Raw genomic sequence first — 27,534 nt, 5'->3', positions numbered from 1 at the left:
AAAACATCTTTATTTTTTAAATAACTAAACCAAACGTAAACCAGCAATTGCTGCAGCGAACAGTGAACGAAATGCGTAAACAGTTTTTCATAAAATAATGTCTTGTTAAAAGTTTTTCAAAAACGCAGTAAATCGTTAGTAAATAGTTCGAAATTCGTATAAAAATTGCCGTTGCAAACGCTTTGGAATTGCTCAGCCGTCGGCGGAAAAACATGAGCCTACCCAGCAGCGTGGACATGCAAAACTTAATGTCTCAACATCCGGTTCTAGGTGCTTTGCCGCCCGCCTTTTTTCTACGCGCCGCCTCCGAGCGCTACCAGCGGACACCGAAGTGTGCGCGTTGCCGCAATCACGGAGTGGTGGGTGCTTTATACCATTTTGTAGATTAGAATTATAAACTAGACAATGATTTATAATAAATTTATAGCATAATGGATATGATGGTTAAAAACGCCTGAAAGTCAAGCCTTGTTAGCCTAGTGACAAGTTTTGATTAGCAAATTCAAATTAAGTATTTTTATTTATTCTTTTTTTATTTACTTTTTCATTGTTTCTTTAATTAAAGTACAACTCAAATAGATAACAAATACTAAAGCTTATATATAATAGAATTCGGTGAGATGCATTAGTCACAATTCAAAAAGTGTATCTCCAGCTTAAGTTTTGACTTGAAAGTCTCTCGTGAGTTGGAGAATTCGCTAAATTTTTACAAAATTGGTTGGATTGTCTGATCAACGTGTAAGTGGTTCATTATGACTAAAATGGGTCTTGTGATAAGGTAAATGGAACATAGTGCAGAGTCTAAGGTTACGAGTAGGACAATTAAAAGGATTCAGTAAGCAGTAAATTAGCTACAGTTAGAAGTGGCATTTGATACGATTCATCGCTATGTCCCTTATAAATATTGCCGTTGCAATTTCTCTTCGGGTTTCTAAAGTTGGCAATGCTAACAAAAGGCATTTGTCATATTTGATTCGCATCCTACTTTTACTAGTTATACAAATTTAATTATTTGCCAGATCTTACGCCATGCTCGCTTTTGTTAGGCGTCACAGCTCCGATTTCTCCGACCCTCATACGCTGAAGCTTTTGTATACGGCGTTTGTGCGCTCCAAACTGGAGTATGCATCCTTCATTTGGCCTTCGTATTATACCTGTACGTGCCATGCTGCCAGAAAGTCTTCTTACATTTCTCGTTGCGTACTTTACGCTTTTTGGATCCTATCCGTACATATGAAGCGCGTTGCTTATTGATCAACTTAAAATCATTTCCGAGCAGGAGAATAATCCTATCTTTATCTTTCATTTTTGACTTAATCCGTAGTGCTTTTGAGTGTACGATGCATCTTGAGAGAATTTTCTTTAATATTCCCGTCAGAGCTCTGCGTAGGTCGGAGTTCTTCGATGTTGCTCTTACAAAATACCTTAATGTACAGAATACTCCTATTACTAGAACCTTAATTGAGTTTAATAAATTCTCTAAAATTTGTTGAGATAGATTTTATATTTTCAAAAGATCAGCTATTAAAATCTTTCAATATTTATTAGAAGTAGTTTAATTGTGCTTTCTGTTTTGTTCTGTTTTCCACTTAGCCTATAAGAATTTTTGGCTTAATAAATAAATAAATAAATAAAACTAAATAAATAAAAATAAATAAATAACCGTATAACCAAGGCGTTGCTGTACAAGGTGATATCGGTAGGGCAACTTATTTGTTTTTTCTTGCGATTTGGTATTTTGAGTATGAAAGGAATTTTTATGTTGAATTTTTAGGAAGTTTTACGGATTTTTATTGTTATTTTGTTTATTTATTCACATTTGTTTGGACCCTCAAAATTCTTAAATACAAATGTTGTTGTTGCTCAAGTGGCATCATCTTGTATAAACCCACCTTCACCACAATTTTTTTTTGTTTTTAAACAAACCCCTTAATTATGCGTTTTATTTTATGACAACCATACTTTTCGACAAAAATTTTTTGCTTAAATTTAAAAAAAATATCAAACAAACCTAAATAAAATTTTTCCGATTAGGCGCCCAAATTTTTCACAAAAATGTTTAATTTATATTAAAAAAAATCAAACAAATCTAAATAAAATGATTCGAGTTATGCACTTTATTAAAAACATTGCAATCATTTTAATTTTTTAGCACCCAAAGCTTCGACAAAAATTTGTAGTTTACGTTAAAAAAAAAAAATCAAACCAATCTAAATAAATTCTTCGGGTTATGCACTTTATTAAAAAATTTCAATCAGTTTTATGTTTTAGCACCCCAGTTTTCAACAAAAATTTGTAGTTTATATTAAAAAAAAATTAAACAAATCTAAATAAATTTTTCGAGTTATGCACTTTATTAAAAAATTTCAATCAGTTTTTTTTTGAGCCCACAAATTTTCTTCAAAAATTGTAGTTTATATTGAAAAACAAAAAAAATGAAACAAGTCTTAATAAAATTATTCGAGTTATGCACTTTATTAGAAACATTGCAATCATTTTAATTTTTTAGCACCCAAAGCTTCGACAAAAATTTGTAGTTTACGTTAAAAAAAAAAAATCAAACCAATCTAAATAAATGCTTCGGGTTATGCACTTTATTAAAAAATTTCAATCAGTTTTATGTTTTAGCACCCCAGTTTTCGACAAAAATTTGTAGTTTATATTAAAAAAAAATTAAACAAATCTAAATAAATTTTTCGAGTTATGCACTTTATTAAAAAATTTCAATCAGTTTTATTTTTTAGCCCAAAAATTTTCGTCAAAAATTGTAGTTTATATTGAAAAAACAAAAATGAAACAAGTCTTAATAAAATTATTCGAGTTATGCACTTTATTAAAAACATTGCAATCATTTTAAGTTTTAAGCACCCAAAGCTTCGACAAAAATTTTTAGTTTATATTAAAAAAAAAAATGAAACAAGTCTAAATAAAATTATTCAAGTTGTGCACTTTTTTAAAAAATTTTAATCAGTTTTAGTTTTTAGCACCCCAGTTTTCGACAAAAAATTTATAAACTACAATTGAAAAAAAAAAAAAAAACTAAACAAGTCTAAATAAAATTATTCGAGTTATGCACTTATTAAAAAATTTTAATCAGTTTTATTTTTTAGCCAACAAATTTTCGACAAAAATTTATAGTTTATATTAAAAAAAAAAAAAATTAAACAAATCTAAAAAAATTTTTCGGGTTATGCACTTTATTAAAAAATTGCAATCAGTTCTTGCTTTAAGTAGGTTACTGCTTTCGTAAAAGAACTTTAACCTACTTTCTATTTCTCCTATATATTAGTTTGGGGAAAAATAAATTTATTATTATGTAACTCCACCCTGCAACTCATAACTAACTGGAGCAAAAAAAAAACAGCAAAAGAATTTTTTAGTGTGAAATGTTACCTTAACAATGAGCATAAACTTTAAACTTTTTGATCTATACTTTAATTTATCAATCACTACAGCCATCTATCAATAAATAATGGATTTCTTTTCCCCCAAACTTCTATTTACTATATAAAAAATGTGGTAAATGGAGAAAATGCATAAGACCGCGGCCGAAAAAAATTCTCAAAAATCTGTATGACTTTTGACCTACTTAAAACTTGAACTTTATTAAATTTCAGTGCTCTATAAAACTGCATACCTGAAATTCTTCTTAAAACTCTGATTTAAAAGTATGACATTTTGCTGAAAATTTGCCGAATTTTTACAAATTTTATACAAAGCCGGAAACTTTAATTTGCGCCTCATTCTCTTCTTACACGAATTCTTTGGGAACGTATCTATGTGGTGGTTAAGTTTCAAGCCGGTGTAGATTTGGAATAAAATAAATTTTTTTTAAGAAGTTATTGTCACTTTTCCTAATTATGATAATCCTGGTATGATTCAATTACGTATGGAACAAAATATCGGCCAAATGGCTGCCGTGGCCTCGGCGGCACACCTCCATCCGATGGTCCAAATTGTCGATGAAGCTGAGGCATAATTGAGGTTCTATGCGGTTAATGTGCCGAATTATCTCATCATTTAGCTCTTGAATTGTTGCTGGCATATCGACGTACACCTTTTCTTTCAAATAACCTCAAAGAAAGAAGTCCAACGGTGTCGTTAACGTTTAGGTGTGGCTCTTGAAGTTTAACCACCCTTTACAATGAACTATATTTTTATAAAAAAATAATTGAAATTAGAATGTAAATAAATAAACAGCCAACATTTATCTAAATGTGCCACACAAGCAACGAAACCATTGATATTTTACGGGAAAAGTTTCCGGATCGTGTTATCTCTCGAATAGGTGATCACAATTGGCCACCGAGATCTTCTGATTTAACACCTTGTCACTTTTTTCTTTGGGGCCACTTCAAAGAGAAGATCTACGCCAACAGCACAGGATCGATTCAAGACCTCAAAGATAGAATTCGTGAGGCCATCAAGGACATAGGGCAGCCACTTTGCAATTCGGTTATGGAAAATTTCATGAAAAGGATATTGTCCTGTAAGCGTGGTCTTGGTGGTTATTTGCCTCATGCTATTTTCCACTATTAACGGCATACCTTCCTCTTTCAATTTCAAATTTTTTTGAACAAAATTTTAAATAATTTGGTTTTATAAAAGATTAGTTTTGAAAAAAAACTATTGTTGGGACGTATATTTAGTCAGGAGCAAATTTAATACGTAAATTTATTGCACGAATTCTCTAGATCGAGTATTGAATAATGTCTTGGGGGTATCAATTCAAAAAAATAAACATAAGTAAAATTAGGGTACGCAGCGGTTAAATAGTCTCAATAAGTTCTCAGTATTGTTGCTGAACACAATTTTTTTGTAAATTAAAAAAAAAAAAATGAAAAAAAAAAATATTATATTTCAAAATTTTGGAAAAAAAAATTTTTAATTGAAATTAATTTTAATTTGCTTAAATTAAAATTGCTTTGAAAGGTTTTTCTCAATAGAAATTGATTTGGTGGAATATTTTACTGTTTTTTGTTTATTCAATTATTATGGGACACAAACCGTCTATGGGCACAGGATTTTTTCTGTAATATGTCTGCATGATTAATAATATCTAACAAAAATTGTATCAGAATTGTGTCCACAAACCTATTTTCTTTGCCAGCATCCATTTCATTTAGTTTTTACTTTGCGTTTCTCCTCACATTTGCAATACTAATATTGTGACTGAGCCGTAAGCCCTGGCAGCTAGTGCTCCTTTTTTTTATTGTAAAATAATAATTTATTGTTATTTTCCATATATTAAATAAATAAATAATTATCGATAACACAGGAAACCCATTGTTGTACAGCAACAAGTATTTTTATAATCTGGGATTTCGGGATAGAAATTGTGTATCTCTAATCTCGCTTTTTAATTGCGTGTTGGGAGTTAAGCTCGAAAAAGTGGATAATCTAGTTATTGTTGAACGTATTATAAGACCGCCTAAGTAGATATTAGAACTAACAAACTACTAATAAATCAACATCGACTTACTCGAATGCACATGAAACCTTCAACTCCCGTAGAATGCTTTGAAATATTTACTAATATCAACCGAAAGCCTCTGCTGCTAGCGCTGCGTTTGTTTCTGTTTACCCAAAAATTTATTATCATGTAAGCTTTTTAAAATAAAAAAGAATTTAATTTTGAAATACAAGCATATTGGCTAACTTAATTGCTTCTGTTTAATACACTGATTTAGTAAGACTTGTAAAATTAATTTTTTTTCCTAATTTATGAACTGAATTTTTACTGTACACTAATTATTATTATTTTTTTTGTAATAAAAATTAAATCTTTGAGTAATTTTTTTCTAAAAAATGCCTTTTGACTTGAGCGGTTATTTGTGGTTTGTGACCACGGAATTATACCAAACTATTTATTTATTTCCTTATGTACTCTTATATGCATTGTTAGTGTTTTTCTACCTTGTATTGACTTTAAAGAATGACTTAGTTCTTCGGTTTTTAATTGAAGCTTTTTTGTTTTAATTAAACAATTATATTCCAATATGATTTCGATATGTGCTTAGCAAATCTTCAAGAATTTCTAACCCTATTCAAGAAATGAAAGACTTCCGAGTATGCCCTTTATATGGAAGAAAATTCTCACATCGCACCAAAAAAAAAATTGTCAAAAATCAACGCGAGTTTTAAGCGTCTTCAAACTTACACTTCATTGTACTAAAATTGAATGGCCCATAAAATTGCATACCCAAAAGTTTGCTAGAAATTCTTATTATGTCAGGTAGTTTTGGTTGGGTCCATTGTGTTGCCAATGCTATGTATTTGGAGTCAAAGATATCGTTTTATGTAATTTTTACTATACGTCTTCGCGAGTTTTAACAAGCCCTTCAGTCTTTTGTCAGCATTATCCTTCAAGGATGAAAAATATGTTGATCCCATGCACATTTTTTGAGTTCTGCAAAGAGCACATCAGTCAGTAGCGAGACAGTGCCCCTCCAGTACTTCAACCAATATTTTGCAGTCTTTTCTTGAAAGTGATAAAATTAAATTTGTAGTTTTGGTATTCGAAGTCTGTAGCATAATTTTGACGAAGTTTTGTACGAGGTTAAGTGTTCCCACATCGACTGCGTTTCCAGAGCTAGTTGCTCATTCATTCCCGTTCACGAGAACTATCGATATCGATAATTATGGTTTGACAGCTGAGAATGGCAAACTTTGTTAACATTTCTGTTCAGTAAGATTTTACAAGTTCTTGCCAAGGACAAGGTTTGGCAAGTGTTGAAATTTACTTTGAAAAAATCTGTGCGTTGAATGAAGTGTCTATTCGAAGTTTTAAGCAAGGATCTTAGCTTACGTGCCTATACAGGCTCCAGCACTCGAAGTGTAACCAATTAAAAACGCTATAAATTTAGTTTGGAAATTTACTTTTATTCAATTAAAAATAAAAAATTTGTTAAAATACGAGTAATACAAAATTAAAAATCCACTTACTTTTGCTTGGACTATGCCTCGAGACGGTCCAGAAACGAATCGCAAGCTGCCCGAATGTGGATTGCAGTTATTTGACCCCCTCGCGGTTAATAGCTTTTTTCAGCGCCTAGAGACTGGTGAATCTTTTATCTTTAGTTCGGACTTTGCTCTCCAAAATGGCCAAAAGAATATAATCTATCGGATCCGCGTCTGGTGAATTTAAGAGCCATTGTGTGGACGTTATGAAGTTAGGAACGTTGTTTTTTAGCCATTTTTGGTTCACTGGAGCTTTATGAGACGGTGCCGAGCCCTGTTGAAACGTCCCTGGCCTGTCACCGAAATGCCCACGGCTTCAAAGCAACCTCCAGAATACCCGATAATATTTCGCATTTACCTTAACGCCAGGCTCTTAAAACGATTGGAGAGCGCCCATCTGCAGTTACAGCGGCCCAAACCGTTACCTGTGGTGGGCATATTTAGATTTATTAGTAGTCAAAAATTGGACTGATCGACTCGCAGCAACAGCGGACATATGCTGGATTTCATATTGACAAAATAAATGCCATGAAATTGTCCACCAGGAATATAGTAAACAAAAATTCATTCCAACAATATGTCTGTTTTGTATTATCATTTTAAGTTCGCAAGCGTTAAAAAAACACAGAACTTGTTGTTCCTTAATATTGATTTATCAATAATTACATTTTATTAGGCTGTCTCCATACAAAAAACTGCAAGAATTGAATTTATTACAAATTAGTTTCTATATATTGCGTAACTCTCATGTTTAATGTTTTACTTTGGGATTTTAGCCTTTCTTCTGAGCAAAGGCCGGTTTCTAAAATTGAGGCCTTCTAAATTCAATGTCGTTCCCTGTTTTGTCAAATTAGCTTCAGCATTCGAGATAACAATATTTGAAAATTTCTCTTAGGAAGAACTTTTCAACATATTTTTAAGTGTTCCGACCTTAATGATTTTCAGAAATAACTGATATTGTAATATAATGATACAGTTCTGTGCAAAATTCGAGAAGAATAGCTTAAAAATTGATGGAGCTATTTTTAATTTTAAAGTTAAAATAAAAGCAAAATGTGCTAAAAAATGTGTAAAAAGTAAAAAAGCCTGTAGGTATATAATATATACTGTTGAGATGGCAACTCTTAAATAGTCAACGTGTATTCTAGTTATTATAAATTCTTTTTTGTTAAGCTTTTCTTATTTACCTATATATGCACAATATTGAATAAACGTTTTACTTACTCCGCTTTTATATCTTGAAGAAGAAAGACGCATTTAAACAGGTTATGGGCCCAGGGCCTTTCGATTTTGCGCTTTTGAAGAAAAAAAAATTTTTGTGAGGTAAGGACTCAAGATGAGTGTACCTAGTCTTCAAATCGACAAATTAGATGACAGAAACTATGATTCCTGGGAAGTGCAGATGAGGAGTGTGCTCATCCATGGAGGCTACTGGAAGATGGTGTCTGGGAAGTTGACCCATGAGAATGCAGAGGACAAATTGAAGTTTGAAGCCGACGATGAAAAAGCGCTAGCAACAATTTTTTTATGTGTTAAGTCGCCGCAATTGGCACATGTAAAGAAGTGCAAATCTTCTAGAGATGCGTGGGTGAAACTGCAGGAGGTGCATCATCCGAAAGGGCCGTTGCAAAAGGTTTCGCTTTACAAGAGACTGCTGAATTTGACCATGGCGCAAGATGGCAATGTGGTGCAACATATTAATGATTTCACAGAAATTTCAGAAAAGCTGGCTGAAACGGGTATAGAAATTCAGGAGGAGTTGCTTTCCATTATGCTTTTATCCAGTTTGCCCAAAGAATTCGAGAACTTCGTGGTGGCTATTGAAACAAGGGACTCCCTACCCAATTTCACCATTTTGAAGCAGAAAGTTCTGGAAGAAGGCAAAAGGAGAAATGAGAACAACGAGAGCGAAGTAGCAACAGGTGAGCATGCGTTTACAGCGAAAAGCGTGAAAAAGAAAAAGTTCGGCAACAACTTCAAAAAGGAGCGAAAAGAATTCAAAGGAAATTGCTTCGTTTGTGGTGAGAAGGGGCATTATGCAAATCAGTGTGAGAAGAAACAGAACAATAAGAACAAAGGACTAGCGATGCTGAGTGCTGCTGAAGTCAAAAGTTGGAAAGAGATAGCATGGTATATCGACAGTGGCGCGACATCACATATGTGTAACGACCGCCGCATGTTCACGCGTTTGGATAAACACGACGAGCAGATTGCACTTGCTGGAGACAACTATATAAAAGCAATAGGCAAAGGAGATATTGTGATTCGTCGTGGAATCGAAATGAAAGATGTGTTGTATTCACCAGAACTGCAAGCAAATTTTATTTCTGTAAGCAAAGCTGTAGAGAAAGGGTATACAGTGATATTCGACTCGAGCAAAGCCACAATAAACGACAGATCAGGCGAAGTACTTTTACAAGCCGATAGAAAAGATAGCCTTTTTGTGTTAAGAAATAGCGCAGAAAAAGCATTTGCAGCATGCAATAGTGACATAGCATGGCATAACCGAATGGGACACCTAAACTTCAAAAGTTTGCGGGAGCTAAGTCGTCGAAATATAGTGCGCGATATGCAAGTAAACAGTCGTGGCGATACAGGAAAGTGCAGAACTTGCATGCTAAGCAAAATTCATGTACTACCGTTTCCTGATGAGTCTAGTACAAAAACAAAGGATTTGCTACAACTTGTACACTCAGATGTGTGTGGACCCTTCCGAACTAATTCAGTAGGTGGCTCAAAATATTTCGTTACCTTCATTGATGACTTATCACGACGTATTTTTGTGTACTTCATGAAAGCAAAGAATGAAGTTTTTAAATATTTCAAGATATTTAAAGCACAAGTGGAACTTCAAACTGGACATAAAATCAAGGCGATCAGGTCTGACAACGGTCGCGAGTACGTCAATGCAGAATTCGACGCATATCTTCAAACATACGGTATAACAAGGCAGTTGACAGTGGCATATACTCCGCAGCAAAATGGAGTGGCGGAACGCGCAAATCGCACACTGGTCGAGATGGCGCGATCGATGATGGTGCATGCTGGTGTTATTCAATGTTTGTGGGCTGAAGCTATAAATACGGCAGCATATATCAGGAATAGATGCACATCAAATAAGCTGGGAGACAAAACTCCGTACGAAGTGTGGTGGAACAAAAAGCCCACTGTAAAGCACTTTCGCACGTTTGGTTCTATTGCAGTTGCATTAGACAAGTCACATAAGAAGTCCAAATTCGAGGCCAAAGGTAGGCAGTACATTATGGTTGGTTACTCAACAACAGCAAAAGCTTATCGCTTATATGATAAAAAGAGTCATAAAGTTATTGAGCACCGAGACGTTTTGTTTGACGAAACTGCTTTTAATAAATGTTTTGATGGCGACAAACCTGAAGAAGGGGTAGATTTAGTGCTACTGAATTGGGAGAAAGAGATAGACACTTTGCAGCAAAGTAAGCATGAAGATGCTTATGATACACCAAACAGTGACATCGATAGCGATTCAAGCGCGCATCAGATGAGCGAAGAGCAAGCAGAGAGAGAAGTGAAAATCGAACAAGGCAGACCCAAACTTCCGCGCAAGTGCAAGGTAAGCAGACCGAAAGATCAATTCAACGAATTATACAGCATGGTTGAAGAAGCGCTAACTTCTAAAAATAGTAGAAAATGGGAAAAAGCAATGGAAGACGAATATTTCGCGCTTAAGAAAAACAATACCTGGTCAGTGACAGATTTGCCAGCTGATGGCACAGCCATTCCATGTAAATGGGTGTTTGCATTAAAGAAAGACGAACACGGCAACATTGTGCGCTACAAAGCACGTCTTGTGGCGAAAGGTTGTAATCAGCGTTATGGAATTGATTACAAAGAAGTATTCTCACCGGTTGCAAGATATTCTACTATTCGACTTATGTTGGCATTAGCAGTGCAACATGAAATGCATCTTCATCAAATAGATGTGAATTCAGCATATTTAAACAGTGAGCTTCAAGACACGATCTACATGCAGCAACCGCAACATTTCGTCGAGGGCGAGTCATCGCAAAAAGTTTTGAAACTCCATAAGGCCATATATGGGTTAAAGCAAAGTGGCAAAGAGTGGAATAGCAAGCTTGATGGTGTGTTAACGCGCATTGGTTTTACTGCATGCGAAAATGAGCCCTGCTTATACAAGGCAAATTTCAACGAGCAGCTTACGTTGGTGCTGGTGTATGTTGATGACCTGATCATAGGGTGCAGAGACAAGGCAGTGGTGATTAAAATAAAACTACAACTGGCAGAACTATTCGAGGTAAGCGATAAAAGTATGTTACAACACTTTTTGGGAATTGAGTTTAGTCGCGATGGAGAAACAGGCGAGATGACTATTTGTCAAGCACAGTACATACGTGAAATGTTGTCACAGTATGGTATGAAAAATTTTAAAGCTGTATCGGTTCCATTAGAGAAGGGATATCAAGTCGATTGTGCAGATGATTGCGAGAAGGCAAATCAAACGGATTATCAGTCCCTTATTGGTGCTCTTATGTATCTGGCCATTACAACGCGTCCTGATATACTGCATTCAGTGTCAAAAATGGCGCAGCGTAATTGTAACCCTCATGTAGAGCATTTTTGCAAACTGAAACATATTCTTAAGTATTTGGCTGGCACTGTAGAAATGAAAAACGTGTTGGACCGGAAGTCGTATACTGGGTTCATGTTTTTCTACGGCGATTGTCCAATATCTTGGGAGTCGAGAAAGCAACATACGGTTGCACTCAGCAGCACAGAGGCAGAATATATGGCTGCATCAGATGCAACAAAAGAGGCTATATATATGAGGCGATTGTTGGTTGAACTTGGAATTGGTCAAAACGAGCCTGTAGAGCTGTATATCGATAACCAAGGCGCTATGAAATTGGCGCAAAATCCTGTTTATCATAAACGTAGCAAACTTATTGACATCAAATTCCATCACATTCGCGAAGCCGTACAGAGGAAGGAAGTTGAGCTGAGATATTGTCCTACAGACGAAATGCTGGCTGATATTTTAACGAAGAATTTAGCCAGGAACAAACATTATAATTTCATGAAATTAATGAATTTTGAATAATTTTTGTAAAACAGTATCCACGTTGAGGAGGAGTGTTGAGATGGCAACTCTTAAATAGTCAACGTGTATTCTAGTTATTATAAATTCTTTTTTGTTAAGCTTTTCTTATTTACCTATATATGCACAATATTGAATAAACGTTTTACTTCCTCCGCTTTTATATCTTGAAGAAGAAAGACGCATTTAAACATATACCAATAGGGTTCTTTGCATCGTATACTATATCTATGCCTAAACATATATATAATTGGCGCTTAAACCCTTTCCTGGGTTTTTGTGGTGTGCGTCTTGATGTTGTTTCACAAATGGTGGGATCCACAGTTTTAAGCCAACTCTGAACGGCAGATATTTTTTATGAGAAGCTTTTTCATGGCAGAAATACACTCGGAGGCTTGCCATTGTCTGCCGAGGGGCGAGAGGGCTAAGCAGAATTTCACTAATCACGTTAACCATGCCCTAGGACGGCCATTCGTACGCCGAAATTGTTCTACATTTACAAACCCACACGCTCTCAAAACATTGTGCTGTGCTTTTGTTAGATCGAGTTTTGTGTATGCCGCTGTTATTTGGAGACCGTACCAAATAGGTACCGTATTCAGAGAGCTCAGAAAGTTTTTCTTAGTTTTGCCCTTCGGTCTTTAAACTTTTCTGAGCCCGTACCATCGTATCGCTTTCGCTGTTTATTGGTTGACTTAGAAGCACTTGATAGCAGACGATCTATTCTCTCGTGCTCATTTACTATTCGTATCGTTACTGATACTATTGATTGCCGTTCCCTTTTGGGTAAAATTCTATTTAATATTCCTAATAGAAACTTTGACAGTAGGAAACCTTGAAAATTGGCTTTCGAGTACTATTTACGGGCTGAATTTTTCGATTTCTACGGCATGTGTAGATTAAAATTTGTTTTTCAATTCTTCTGGTACTGACTTTACATGGCCGTATGGCATTTAAGACAACCACCATAAATTGTTTTTTTTCTTCTTAGTAATTACTAAACTATTCTACATTAACTTAACATAGTCTGTAAGAAAGTATCCATTCAAAGACAAACAAACAAATATAATGAAAATAAAAAATAATATGTTGACTGTAGCGGTCTTAAAGTTGCGACTATCCATCCAGAACTTACCTCACAGAAATAAGTATGTGTGCAAAGTTTTGTATACCGTTATCTTTCTTGATAGTAACGGTGCATTTTTGTTCGGTATGCCAAAGTTTGTATTTGCAGTCCAATTTACCTATTCGCTTGCGAAGTTCTTCTTTAGTCATTATTCTTGGTACCGTTATTACAAATTTGTGTTATTTGCATTGGTACCATAAAGAAAAATGTAAGTAAAATAGATTACTTCTTTTGAACAAAGATTAATTGAATTATTGATGGGTTAATCTGTAGAATGTCACATTTATCCGATGAAGAGCGTGGTCTGATTAAGGGCTAAGCGGAAGTGGCAAAAGTATTCATGATATTGCTACTAGAGTGCATCGGCATAAAAATACCATCAGCAACTTTCTTAAAAATCCAGAAAGATATGGTTAACTCAAACGAAGCGGCAGGCCAACTAACATCGACAGCAGATGCAAACGAGAAATTCGACGTCTGGCTGCTCAAAAAGAAATGTCTTGCAAGTAAATCAAACACCATTGAAGTCTTAAAGTCACCGATAGGCGAATACATCAAATTTTGGTTGAGGACGGAACACTTGAATATTGTTTGCGGGAGCCGGTACCAAGACTATTATCACGCCACATTAAGTCTCGTTTAGCATTTGGCAGAATATATAAATTTTGGACTAACGAATTCCGAAACCTTGTGTTTTCGGACGAAAAATAGTTCAACTTAGGAGATCCAGATGGCTGCCAGAAACATTGGTGGGATCTTAGGCAACCATGGTAAACGTTCCATAAGCGGAACCACGGTGGCGGGTCTTTGATGATTTGGGCCGCATTGGGGAAAGTCTCCAATTTGTTTTATTCCGTCAAGAACCAACGCAGAATTCTATGTTGAAATATTAGAGGATGTTCTTATTGAATTTGCAGGAAACATATACGGAGACGACTGGGGTTTTCAGCAAGACAGCACCCCAATCCATACGGCTCGTTTAACTAAGGACTTTTCTGGATTGGGTGGCACTAAGTGCCGATTTAAACCCAATTGAGGACCTCTGGGGAATATTGTTGGCCCTTATTTATAAAACTGGTCGGCAGTTTGAGACAATCAGAGACTTGAAAGGTACTTTAGTTGAAGAGTGGGACAAGATAAGTGATTCCACTCTTCAAAACTTGGCAGACTCTATGCCTAAACATATAAATGATGTCCTTTTTCAAAATGGAAAACTTATTAATTATTAGAAAATCGAAAGTTATAAAAACGTTGAAAAAAAGTGCAACGAAAGGCCAATGCACATATACTTATTTCATATGAAGTTATTTTAATATCTTTTTTAATTTAATAAGTTTAGTCAAGTTGAATTTTTGTTGTATAATTTTTTGTCTCTATTTTTTCCTAAATATATATTAAAATTATTGGATGAACCTTTCTTTGCTTCTTTATAGTTTTTCATTTGAAAATACCCTTGCACAAATATTTATTTCTGTGAGGTATATAGTAAGTTTTAAGAATTTTCAAAAATTTCACGTTAAAGTTATTGATTTCACAGATACTAAAAAATATAATCTCATAGATTTCAAAATGTAGATAGGATATATAAAAAATAATAATACAAAAATATACGTATACTTGTAAATACAAATTTTTTACTTAAAGTCATTACTAATTTTATTTTTCCTCCCACAGGTTAGCGCCCTGAAAGGACATAAACGTTATTGCCGTTGGCGAGATTGTGTTTGTGCGAAATGCACTTTGATTGCCGAACGACAACGCGTCATGGCCGCACAGGTACGCATTAAGGTCGATTCACAACTAACAGCACGGAACGATGCGTTACAATACTTTAGAAACTGCTATCAAGTAAATGAAATGTAACAACAAAATTAAAAAAGAAAATCATAATTCGCACTCAGCGGCAGCGGAGTGCAAAGGAAGCATACAAGAAATGGAAAAAACCGAAATTAATAATAAAAAATCTTAAACTAAGTAAAGAAAATATTAAATTTTTTTTTTTTAAATAGTTAAAATATAATTTTAAAGCATTAAAGATTTTAAGGAAATTCTACTTCACTTTTAAATTACCAGATAATACAAATAAGAAAAAAACAAAAAGTATTTATTTGGTCGAGCACAAATCTCCAATTCGATGAGTTTCTTTAATGTTTCTTCACTTTGGAAATACCTGCATGCGCTTGAGAGTATGCCAAATAAATAACGTAGCAAAATGTCTCTCATTTTCTGTGCTGTCTCGCGCCGTTCTGTGCCCTGCCCATGGGTGTGAATCTATGTATGTAGCTTAGCTCTCTATTAATCTCAACCTATATACCTTCTCATATTTCTTCATCACAATCAAATAAACCTAAAATCTCAACTATTCTGCTTCTCCTTCTCTACGCTCTACTTCAGGTCGCGCTGCGTCGCCAACAAGCGCAAGAGGAGAACGAGGCACGCGAATTGGGTCTACTCTACACTAATGTGCCACCTGGGCAACAGAATGGTGTTGAAGGCGGAGGCGGCGGCGGTGGCGTTCCACCAAATCAACACAGCCCTCCGCCGCCGTTGACAAATGCCGCCGCAGCCTTTCATCCCGGCATTCCCTCACCGCCCAGCGACGGCTTGGACACCAGCAACGGTCAACGCATGCAATACAATGGCAATGAATCAGATACAGATGTGCGAATGCGCTCTTCGGAACGTCTTTCGATGGGCTATTCGCCTGATCGCAGCACCGAAGTGGAGAGTCCAGGTGAGTTGCGTTGTGAAGACATACTCGTAAAGAGTGTGAACGATGATGAGGGGGAAAAAGATGGAGAGGTGGCAGGAGAAAATTGTAGTGAATGGCGTGCAATGTTGCACATTTTGAGACACTTTGTTGTTCTGCTTGCTGTTCTATGTTGCTGCTATTGTTGTACTTAAGCGGTGAAGTGTGTTTGCGCGCACTTTGGCGACTTCCGCGCAAGAACACCGTTAAGAGTGCGGAAAAATTACAGCAAACGTTTATTTGAAATAATGAAAACGCTTGAACGCTCAGTGTGCGTAGACGGAAGTGCAGCGATGCAATGAGTGCTTATTCGAGTAGGCGAATGTATGCACGTGCATGTGTGTGTGTGTGTGTGTGAGTGAGTTGGTGCAAGCAATGAGTGTGGGTGTGCTGCCTTAAGAGGTTTTACCTACACATGAAATACGAATTGTGGCAAAATTTGGCAAAGTGTGGAGGTTTGTTTGTTGGCTCTTTTGTATGAGTTGACAAAGAAGGTCAGAAAATTTGCACATTTCGTTTAACGGAGTCTAACCCATTTTTGCAGCGCAGTTGTACTAAGCTAAGAAAAACATAACTTAATATAAATTTATTTGTACATATATGCATAAGATTTCCTAGAGCGCATTTTTTTATAACAGAACTACATTCGAAGCTTTACTAGCTTGAAACGGAGGCCTGCTACTAAGTTATTCAGTCAATCATATCAGCAAGGAAAGATTCAATCTTGAAACCCTGCGCTGTAGGCTTAGGTACCGCATTGTGCAATAATCCGCAGTTTTAATAAAGTCAACAGTTTAAATAAAATTGTAAAAAAATAAATTTTAAACATACAAAAGCAAGTCAATTGAGAAAGCAACCTAGAAGATGTTGCCGCATACTAAAGACGTATTCGAATTTAAATAATCAGACCGCTATGACACTTTGGTTGGCACTCTAGGGTTAAAGAACTACTGTAAAGCTAATATAGCAAGAGCAACTTTTAGAAAACCAAAGCAATTTATTTAAAGCTCCCACATCCATAAAGACCAGGCAGAAAAACTAAATGGGACATCCCATTTTAACCACAGTACGTTAAAAATTAAAGTCTAAAATATAGATAACAAAGTTGCTCAGCGGCCGCCGTAGTCTAATGGGTTGGTGAGTGACTATCATTCGGAAATCGGAGAGAACGTAGGTCGGAATGTCGGTGAAAGACCAAAATTAAGAAAAAGTTTTTTCTATAGCTTTCGCCCCTCGGCAGGCAATGGACAACCTCCGTTTGCATTTCTGTCATTGGAGCAATGGCAAGCCTCCGAGTGTATTTCTGCCATGGAAAAGCTCCTCATAAAAAATATTATATCTGGTTTTCGGAGTCGGCTTGAAACTGCAGATCCCTCCATTTATGTCCATCAAGACGCGCAAACATATAGCCTAAAAAAATAGGTGGTTCAAAAATCAAACGCTATATGCCCCACCCGTATGTTCATAAATTCTAAGGAAAATAGTTTGCACGCTCAGTTTTGCTGCTGAGTGCATATATACTTTTTGTCATAACGGTGCTTGCCAAAAAAATTAAAGGGCTATATACCTTGTGAGCCCGAAAATATGAATATTAGAATGAATATTAGAACTTTTATTCAAATGAGGCGTATATTATAGTGAAGGGTAACTCTCAAAGAATACATTTTGGTGTTTTATTTTAAAAAATGTTTTTATTTATTGTCCGCCGAAACACCGTCTTTTAGAAGAGGCTTGCAGTGATCACGGTAGCGCATGAGCAGCTTAACTGAAATCAAAAAAATTAAATGATTATTGTGGAAAAATGATTTTTAGTGAATTTGAACGGTTTATTTACCCAAAAAAATTTTTCTGGATATGAAAATCGCTTCGCACCAAAAAACGATTTTTGAGGGGTTGAAAAATTAAACAAAAAAAAGTTAATTCCAGCGAACTATGAAAAATACTTATAAAAAGTGAACCGTTCAGATTCACGAGGTTGTAACTTCGAATTATTAAAAAAAAAAGTTTATGGAAATCGGTCAAATAGTTTTTGATGAATAATGATTACCGCGACGGTAATTTAAAAAAAACACGACTTCGAGATACCTAACGACTTCGAGATACACCTAAAGTTTTGCGTACACTTCTCGTTTCAAGAAAGGTCGCGCGCTTCCACGGTCTGAAACTTTCGTTCTAGTGCTCCGATCTTTATGATTTTTTGAATTTATATTTTTAAGATGATGTACTTTTAGAAGATGCCATAAAAAAATGTTCGACGTTTTAGTCCAACACAAGGTATATAACCCTTTAACAATCCAATTAACCATAAGTCAAATTGATATGTGAAGTATTAATTAACTTGTGACTGTCAAAATGACATCACAATTAAAAGAAGACATTTTTCAATATTTCGGAACGTTGTGCAAGCGGTAAGCGATCCATTTTGTGCCACAGAGGCAATAAGAGAATGTCGCACCCTTATTAATAATCCTTTGTGGGCAAAAAAAAAATGTAAAAGTAAACCCGAAGAACTCATTTCTACTCTAATAAAGGGTCTTTCAAAAGACGCGTCTACATGTTGTTTTAAAATAAAACATGTAAGAATTTAGATTCTTTTAGGATTGACTATTTTTATTCAAAATATGGCGTTTAAGGGGGAACACCACGCGTGCAAATTTAGTGATTTTCTAGGATTTTTTTTTTATAAATAGGGATGATTACTTGAGGATCGGACAAATTATAATTTATTTAACATATATTCAACTATACCGATACAAATTTTTATTATAAAATATTAAAAATTACAATTTTTATTAATATTAATGCAATGACGTCATAAAAAATTGATGCACCCTGGTGGCGATACAGCGGTGAAAAATCATCTGAAAGCAAAAACCCCAAAAAAATGCTTAATTTATACATCAATGGCTATCACCGTACGTGGCGGTTTGTTTTATTTGTTTTTTTTTTTTTTTGTTTGAGAAAACGGTGTAGGTTTGAAAAATGAGTTCGTGTTTTTACACTTTTTTGTTTTCGAAAGGCTTGAAAAAATATTAAGTTTTGGAATTTTTAAAAACGACTGTAGCCAATACATGTACAAAAATTAAAAAAAAAATTGAAATCGGTTCATAAGTCTCCGAGAAATCGAGGCCACCGTGTTCAGAAAAGTCGTTATAAGAAAAACGCGTTTAAAGTTTTTATTGGTCGTTGTAACTAACTACCTGCGCTTATTGTATTGGGTATAACTTCGTCAATTTCGAAGATTTTAAGTTACATTTTTTTACATATTTTTGACTATATTTACTTAAAAAAAATGCAAAAAAAATCTCAATTTTTTTTTTTAATCACAGTGGTGTTCCCCCTTAACAATTACACGTGAAATATGACATCACTTGAGTGTCCACCAGGAGCGCCTCTACAGACTAATTTCCGCCAAACAAACGATTCACGCAATGCCTAATTGTTGAGAACGTCGACGTTGAAGATTATTGAGCAACACTTTGCGCTACGGCAGCAACGTTCTATTTCTCTCTCTCTTTTTCTATACTTGACTGAAATAGTTTCTTCAAATTTTTCCAACAACTCATTTGGGCGTTTATTGCCACCAAAAAATCACGAACGAATTTTGCGATATGTCGATCTCTTTTTTTTTATTTGTTCACTCCTCTCGGGAGCATAAGGCCTCGACATGACTCTTCCGTCCTACACGATTCTGTGCTCTTGTTTTTGCACCGTCCCATGAGATGTCGGCATCTGCTAATTCGCGTAACATCGACCTTCTCCAAGTGTTTTTTGGTGGCGCTCTCTTGCGCGGTTGTAAGAACGAGGTTGATTATTTTCATAATAGGTTAGATGAAGCGTCTGTACTTCACGCACCTAGGCTAGATTTTCATAATAAGTTTCAAAAACTTTAACGCACTGTTCTATCGCGTAAAATTGTACATCTTTTTACTTATAAATTTGAAAGCTGACATACATGGAAAGGTACCAGTGGCATCTACGCGTCACTTTTGAAATACCCTTCACAATTACCAAATTACAAAAAAAAAATACTAAAAAAAATAATTCCCCACCTGCCAATCACCGGTCGTTCATGCATCGCTCGGAATGACTTAATTAAATTACACATCCTCAGTCCTTCAGCAGAAAGTCACAAAAATAACAATTGAAGCAAAAAAAAAAACTTATGAAGACAAATAAAAAATTGTTTAGGTAAATGTAGAAGATATCAAATGACGTTTGCTATTTTTTTTTATCAATACTCTGCGCGTTTCCAAGCGACCAACACCTGCCTGCTTTCCATCTTTGGCTATGCGTTGCGTTATACGAGATGTGTGTGCCGTGTGAGCTTGTGTGTGTGTGTGTGTGTGTGCCTTGCATCCCTGCACAGATTTCAATGTTTACAGTTCCCGTGATTAAATTTTTTCTGTTATTCAATTTGATACTTTCTTTTGCTAACCAGAAGGGCACAACAGAACATATTTCAATTTTTTTACGCTCTTTGTTTGTACTTCTACACCAAAGCAGTATCAGATGTCTGCTCAAAATAGTTGCCAAGGTATGCGTTAAAGAAAATCGTGAAAATTTGATTGCTGAGGCTGTTGGAGAGAAAGGAAATGATTCTGTATTTGTAATACCTTTTATGGTTTATGCAAATTTGTTTTTGTAAGTGGTGTCATGGCTTAGAAAATGTAAGCTTTTCTGTAGTCTAATGATGGGATTTTGTAAAGTTAAGTATTAGGACTTCAAAGACCTAAAATCAATTCGAATCGAAGTAGAAAATTGGAGGTAAAGTAAAAAAGCGTTGCAAATAGCGAGCAATGTGAGTGGTTACGTGAGCCGGCAGGTCTATAGTCAGTCGCGACTGGTGAATCTTAATTTTCAGAACCATGAACGATACCAGCGAACACTACCGTCCTTTTGATGAATTTGTCGATGGTTAATACCAAACTTTTTAGCTGTTCTTGACTTGATAGCCTCAGTCTAACTCTACCGAGTACTGAGCAAATACAAAGTAAGTCCTCTTATGTCTTCTCCCCCAGTTGGTTTCAGCCGGCCAAACATTTTGCCACGGATAGAGAATGACATACGAAATTACTTCATGTATCATTTTCGGCAGGCTCTCATGCACAATAATTGAACCCATGATGGAAAGAATAATGAATAATGGCGCCTATCGTGGACCCGTTATTTTGCTCTCAGCGAGTTTGACAACGAGTTACGTAATTTTAGCACCAGTATGGCCAGGTTACCATTTTCGTAGCTTGATTTAGCATTTTTTTTGCTATTTAGTCTCGGAGTTTTAGTTCTTTCTTCATGACATTTTTCTAGCCTATTTTAATTAAAATGTAATGTTTATAATTTTGTAATAATTAGTGAAATAATTCATTCAGTTTTATTTAGCTTTACTTTTTTTAACATCTGGTGGCACTGCCCTCGATTGCCGGTGTTGTTGGTGTTCTTCTGCTTTCAGCAGTCAAATCTCTCTCTCGCTACTGCAGTGCTGCCTAGCTTTGGATATAAAAACGCACTAAAGTGCCCCCTTAAAGAAAATAAAATACCAAATTTTTATTGAATTACTTAAAGAACTTTGTATGCGTGACAAATTGTCTTTAGAAATAATTTTTAATAAATGTGTTATGTTTATGTAAAATTTAATTTATGAGTTTGTTTTTTGTTAGGTCTCACCTCTTTTGTTAAGGGAACGACTTATTTGCTATATTAAATTTGAGGTTATGTAACTAGATAAGGTACTCTTTTTGTAAAAATGTCAGTATGGTTTCTTTAGTATTTTCTGGTATTTTGTGGCTTATTTTTACAACGAATACACCTGTTAATGCCCTATGCCCCACTAAAGATTGACGGCCGGAAGAAATGATGGCTTTAATCTGCATTCAGTAAATTCAAACGCCTTTTAAAATGTGTAAAAAGGTTTTCAATCTTAAGAAGAGTTGAAAGAGGGACATTTAATATTCTTGCATAACCTTAAAAGGAGAAAAAAAGTAAATTCACACTTTCAAAATATCAAATTTTATAAGAATCAAAAAAATTTCATTAGCAGTAAAATCTTCTAAGAGTGGCCTTTTTTGACCTTCTTTTATATAAAAATACAGTTTTTTTTTTAACTGAAATTTCGTTAGTTTTTAATTAAAAAAAGAAACAAACACGAAAATTCGAAATTTTCGTTATAAAAAAGCACTAAATTTATTGCGAAGAGCAAATTGTTGGCAATACCTCACAACTCGGAAAAACGTGACGTCACGCACTCTCTGATGGGCGCAATCTTCTTTCTATCATTCTTGTGAACCGTATACCGGTAACCCAACATCAGAGAGGGCGCAAGCGATCTCTTTTTGGATTTCCGAAATACAGCAGTATTAAGAGCTGATTGCGATCAGAGAAAATCAGAGAACAGCTTATTAACAATAGGGCAGTTGTTGTTGCTTTTGCACTATGCACTGCAATTTGCACTGCACAGCCTAAAAGCAACATGCAAAGGCGGAGGTTCGTGCTGAACTGCATCACAAATCTTCCGGAAGACTTCTGGCAAACACTCATTAGTTGCTAGGATCCCGTTAATAATTACAGCTGCTGAAACTGCGCTGCTTTCAAGAGCACCGAGCTGAGGCTAAGCAGGGGCTAGTTTACTGCGAAGAACCAAAACATATATGAATCTGCTCTCAACAGCAGTCACTCTTTTCTCAGTGCCCGTTATTGTTAGGTTGAAATTCGCCCTTTCAGCAGCCTGCTCGCCAATCTTCTGCATTACCCTCTCTTCTAATGTAACCATTACTGCAGTCAATTGTTAGATGATTGAGTCTCTCAGCTCTTCCATTTTTGCTACCATACTCTCCAACATAACTGATGTAGGTGTGAGAGGAATTTTCAGGGGCGATACAAGTTTTCTTGTTGTACTTTTTTTTGTTGATGACACTTGTATGCACCTTTTAAAATATTCGTGAAAAAAAAGCTGATATGGTCAGGTGAATCAACACGTAGATATGTCAGCAACAGGAACAACTGGGAGACGACACACACCGGCAAATCAGCAACACTTGGCAAATTTCACAAAAAAAAAAACGAATACCCAAGAGCACAAACAAAACCACGTTTTACTCAGCTGATATCAGCACTTTTATTCAGTTGCGCAAACATAAGTCTTGAGCCCTTTCTTTTGACAGGTAATAGAATTTTAATGAGTCTTGGCTGCTAGTTCCGATACGTTCAGTAGATATGGAGTTCTTCCTTGTGTATTTCGTCAGCCCTTTAGTTGCCGTTTCTGCGTCTCGGAACTCAATAAAAGCGTACGATTCGAGACCTTACCAATCCTTCTTAGGTTTCTTTATACCAAAAAACGATATCTGCTTTTATGACCACCTGATTCTATATTTACTTATAAAAACTTATTCGCTACTAAGGGTGTTGATTGTCAGCGCATGCCCTGCTGTTTTCATAGCAGCTAGAATTTTGGTTGTCCCAAAAGGAGAGGAGGGATCGTTTTAATGGCCATACCACACGATGCAGTAGACGACGGTCGCTGTAAGTGCGAAGGCATTTTGAACACTTCCTCACCCACCAAAAAAAAAAAATATAATATATATAAGGTTGTCAAAAAAGTCTTGCGGTATTTTTATTGAATTTTCAATTGTTCATAAAATTGGTTATAATAATGCGATTTAAGTCAAATATGCGCCGTTTTGTTCGATGACGAGTTCCCAATGAGATGCCAACTTCATAATGCCCCTCTTATAGAAGCTCGCTTCCCTATTGTCAAAAAACTCGGAGAGCCAATTTTCACAGGACTCTCTTGTGGACAACTTCCGACTACCAAGCTCGTTCGCCATGGACAGAAATAGGTGGTAATCACTTGGTGCGAGATCCGGACTATACGGTGGATGCAAAATAACCTCCCATCCGAGCTCCCGGAGCTTCTGGCGCATCACCAAAGATGTGTGTGGCCTGGCGTTGTCCTGATGGAAGAAAATTCGGCCTCTGTTGATCAAAGATGTCCTCTTCTGCATGAGTGCTGCATTCAAGCGGTCCAGTTGTTGGCAGCACAGGTCCGAATTGAGCGTTTGGCCATAGGCGAGCAGCTCATAGTGGATGATTCCCTGCTAATCCCACCAAACACACAGAAGAACCTTACTGGCCGTCAATCCAGGCTTGGCCACCGTTTTTCGACCACGACCGTTTGCGCTTCACGTTGTCGTAAGTGACCCACTTTTCATCGCCAGTCACCATCCGCTTCAAAAACGGGTCGATTTTGGTGCGATTCAGAAGCGATTCGCATGCATCCATACGAGCAAAAATGTTTTTTTGCGTCAAGTCGTGTGGCACCCATACATCGAGCTTCTTTTTGAATCCAAACTTCTTCAAATGGTTTATAACGGTTTGATGACTCATGACTTTTATAGCAATTTTCGACGACAGGCCTTCCGGACCGTGGCGCATCTTCGATCACCTCTGAAACCATCGTTGTGCGGTGGAAATGGAAACTGTATCGGGTCCATAAACTGCACAAATTTTATTGGCAGCATGAGATGCATTTTTGCCTTTATCGTAGTAGTACTGTAAAATATGCCGTATTTTCTCTTTATTTTGCTCCATGTTTGCGACGCTATAACTCACGAACGACTAAGAGCAAACAACAATTAATCAAACACGTGTTAGCACGTGAAAAGAGCTTTCCAAAAAGCTCTAGCGTGAACCGATGCGACGAATACAACTAGAACTACGCGCTTGCCAAGACAAGCTTGCGGAAATACCGCAAGACTTTTTTGACAACCTTATATATATGTGAATCGATTATTTTGCCCCCTTTATACTCATTTTACGCCTTCATCCACAGCTCAAACACGGGGTGTAACGTAGCCTCTCGATGTAAAAGTCCACACAAATTAAAAATCTGTCTTTTTTAATCTGTTTTTTTTACAGAAAAATCATTTATTTACTTATTTAGATTTCTTTTATTTTCTCTCCACCCCATAGGCTCTAAGCGTGCCCGTCTCTCTAACGAGACCGATCAAGACACCGGTTCTGAGTCCTCGCCCAGCAGTCCCCGCATGAAGGGTCGCAACTACAATGACAGCGGCAATCTATCACCCACACGCACCGGACCACCCAGCTCACCCGAGTCCGATCTCGATGTTGACTCTGCGCCCGATGAAGCAACACCCGAAAATCTCAGTCTGAAAAAGGAAGATTCAACATCGCCGCCAAACACGCCCACTGACAACTTACATTTGCTGCGCACTTTCAATAATGGCGCAGCACAAGGTTTCATTCCATATCACCACCCGCAGTTCCTTGCTGCTGCCATGCCTGCTGCCGCCGCCGCTGCTGCCGTCGGTGTACATCCACACAATCAACATTCACCACATGCACAACATCATCAGCACCAGCATCAGCATCATCAACATCAACATCACACACAGCAGCAGCAACAACAGCAACATGCGCTGCCACTAGCTATGGTTCAGCAGCAAATGCAGGCGACACAACAGCAACAACGTTCACCCGTCGATGTACTGCTACGCGTATTTCCCAATCGTCGTCGCAGTGATGTTGAGCAGCTGCTGGCGCGTTATCGCGGCGATGTACTCCAAGCCATGGAGGCAATGCTCTCCGGCGAGGATATGACGCAGGCGCTCGCCTCAGCGGCGGTGGCAGCAGCTGCTGCATCGGCCGCAGCATCGCCCCCCAATGTGCCGCCATCGCCGCCCTTCCCGCTAAAGTCGGCCTTCTCGCCGCTAGTGCCACCCGCCGCAGTTTTTGGTTCGCCTACACATCGTTACCCGCCCTTCATGCAGGCGCATGCGAAGCGTTTCCTTGCCGGGCCCTACGCTGGTGCTGCTTATCTGCCCGGCGTGCTGCCACCCGATGTTATCGATCAGGCAGAGTCAAATGGTGGTACGTCGATGGATCGCAATAGCAACGCCGGCGATTCGCAAGATTGAAAAACTTGTTGGACAGTGAGTCGTTTGGACGTGGCACGTTGCATGTTCAGGCCGTATGCTTAGCGGGAAATGGAGATTTCTTCCTTGTACTTTGCGTAATTTTAGAGGAGTGATTGTGCATATTTTTTCTTTGTAAATAGCAAATTATCAACAAACAGTTGCGAACATGAAAATGCGGACACCAAAAATTTTGCTATTCCCGTGTGATTTTTTGCAGGAAAATGTATTTGTTTTTAGTTGGTAGCTATGTGCAATAGCTTATTGAAAAAAAATGAAGTAATTGTGAGTAAAATTTCTGCATATATTGTATATTTCGAGTTTTCAGTAGAATATTTTTGGTATTTATTTAAAATTTTTATTAATTTTTTTAAACCCTTTATTGGGTTTTTGGCCGAGCTCCTCCTCCTATTTGTGGTGTGCGGCTTGATGTTTTTACACAAATGGAGGTACCTACAACTTTATGCAGTATACAGTATTTACATAACTTTGCTCATACGAGGGTGGTTATTTATATTTCTGGATTAACCATGGAAAAATTAGAATTGAGGGTTGAAAATGATTTAACTGTTTTTTATTAAATTTTTTACTTTTTTTAATTATACATTTTTTTATTATTCTCCATGATGATCAACACACTTTTGCGTTCGTTTAAACCAATTTTTGTAGTACTTTGTCCAATCGCGTTTCCTGGATTTTTTATAAATTGTGTGGGATCCTAGGCGAGCACACCTTTTTTACCCAAAAGCAGGTGATGTTAGGTTAACCCGGGTGGCATTAAGCCACGCATAAACCTTTCGGTCCCAGCGATACCAGATGGCGACTAACCTTCATTAAGATGTAAAGTAGACACGATGTAAGATGTCAATGCTTTTAGCAAGCCTAAGCAGCGCAGGAGGATATTTTTTTGAAATAGCCTCCAGACTATCAAACTGTGGGGCTCCCAGGCATTTTGAGCGCCTTTTTGATAATGCCGGATAAAAACACCGAAGATGCTCTAAAGTTTCCTTTATATCCTCCTTGCACTTCCTGCATTTGTGGTTGCTAGCAATTCCTATCTTGTACGCATGTGCAGCCAATAGATTATGACCTGTCTGCCCTATCATATCTATGATAGTTCTGCAGTCTTTTCGCGAGAGCTTAAGTACGAATTGAGTCAGTTGTTGTCGTTAGTTCTACAAATGATTTCTGTGGTTTTGCATGTGGTCAGATTAGTCCACCTAGTTTGCACTTGCCTTTCCATGTAGTCGTCCATTTCCTTGAATATTATATTTAGCAGTTTTGTTGTTGTTGTTTTCTTGTTCAGAAGGTAGGTTAATAGCATTTTCAGCTATCCCTTCTACTATTTCGTTACCTACGATGCCTCGGTGACCCGGTACCCAATAGATGTGCAGCCTTCTGTTTGCGGCTAGCCTTTCTATAGCCTCCCTGCTCTGTTGAACATTTTTGGACTTCATACAAATATGAAGTTATTGCTTTGATTGCTGCTTGACTGTCCACGTAAATATTAATTATTGAGTTATTTTCGGTTATTGAAAGTAGCCTATTGAAGTAGGCTAGTTCCGCAGCTTTCCCAACAGCAAAAACTTCCGCTTGGAAAATACTGCTCTGATCCGGCAGCTGGATTGGCTGCCTATACCCTAGCTTTGAACGGTAAATAGCCGCTCGCACTCCG

The 27,534-nt window shown here is 36.8% G+C and overlaps 1 protein-coding gene across 1 annotated transcript; it reads left to right on the top strand.

Annotated features, from left to right (window-relative positions):
* The first annotated feature begins 154 nt into the window (after positions 1-154).
* LOC128855733 (doublesex- and mab-3-related transcription factor A2) lies at positions 155-25,862 on the top strand. Its single transcript, XM_054090887.1, has 4 exons — positions 155-359; positions 14,853-14,954; positions 15,573-15,912; positions 24,895-25,862. The coding sequence occupies exons 1-4, from the start codon at positions 213-215 to the stop codon at positions 25,860-25,862; spliced, it is 1,557 nt and encodes a 518-aa protein (XP_053946862.1). The 5' UTR covers positions 155-212.
* Positions 25,863-27,534: the final 1,672 nt, after the last annotated feature.

Source organism: Anastrepha ludens, chromosome 2, assembly GCF_028408465.1.
Source record: "Anastrepha ludens isolate Willacy chromosome 2, idAnaLude1.1, whole genome shotgun sequence".
Classification (NCBI taxonomy): Eukaryota; Metazoa; Arthropoda; class Insecta; order Diptera; family Tephritidae; genus Anastrepha; species Anastrepha ludens.
Note: the sequence above shows the minus strand (reverse complement) of the source record. Positions and strands in the feature narration are given on the sequence as shown.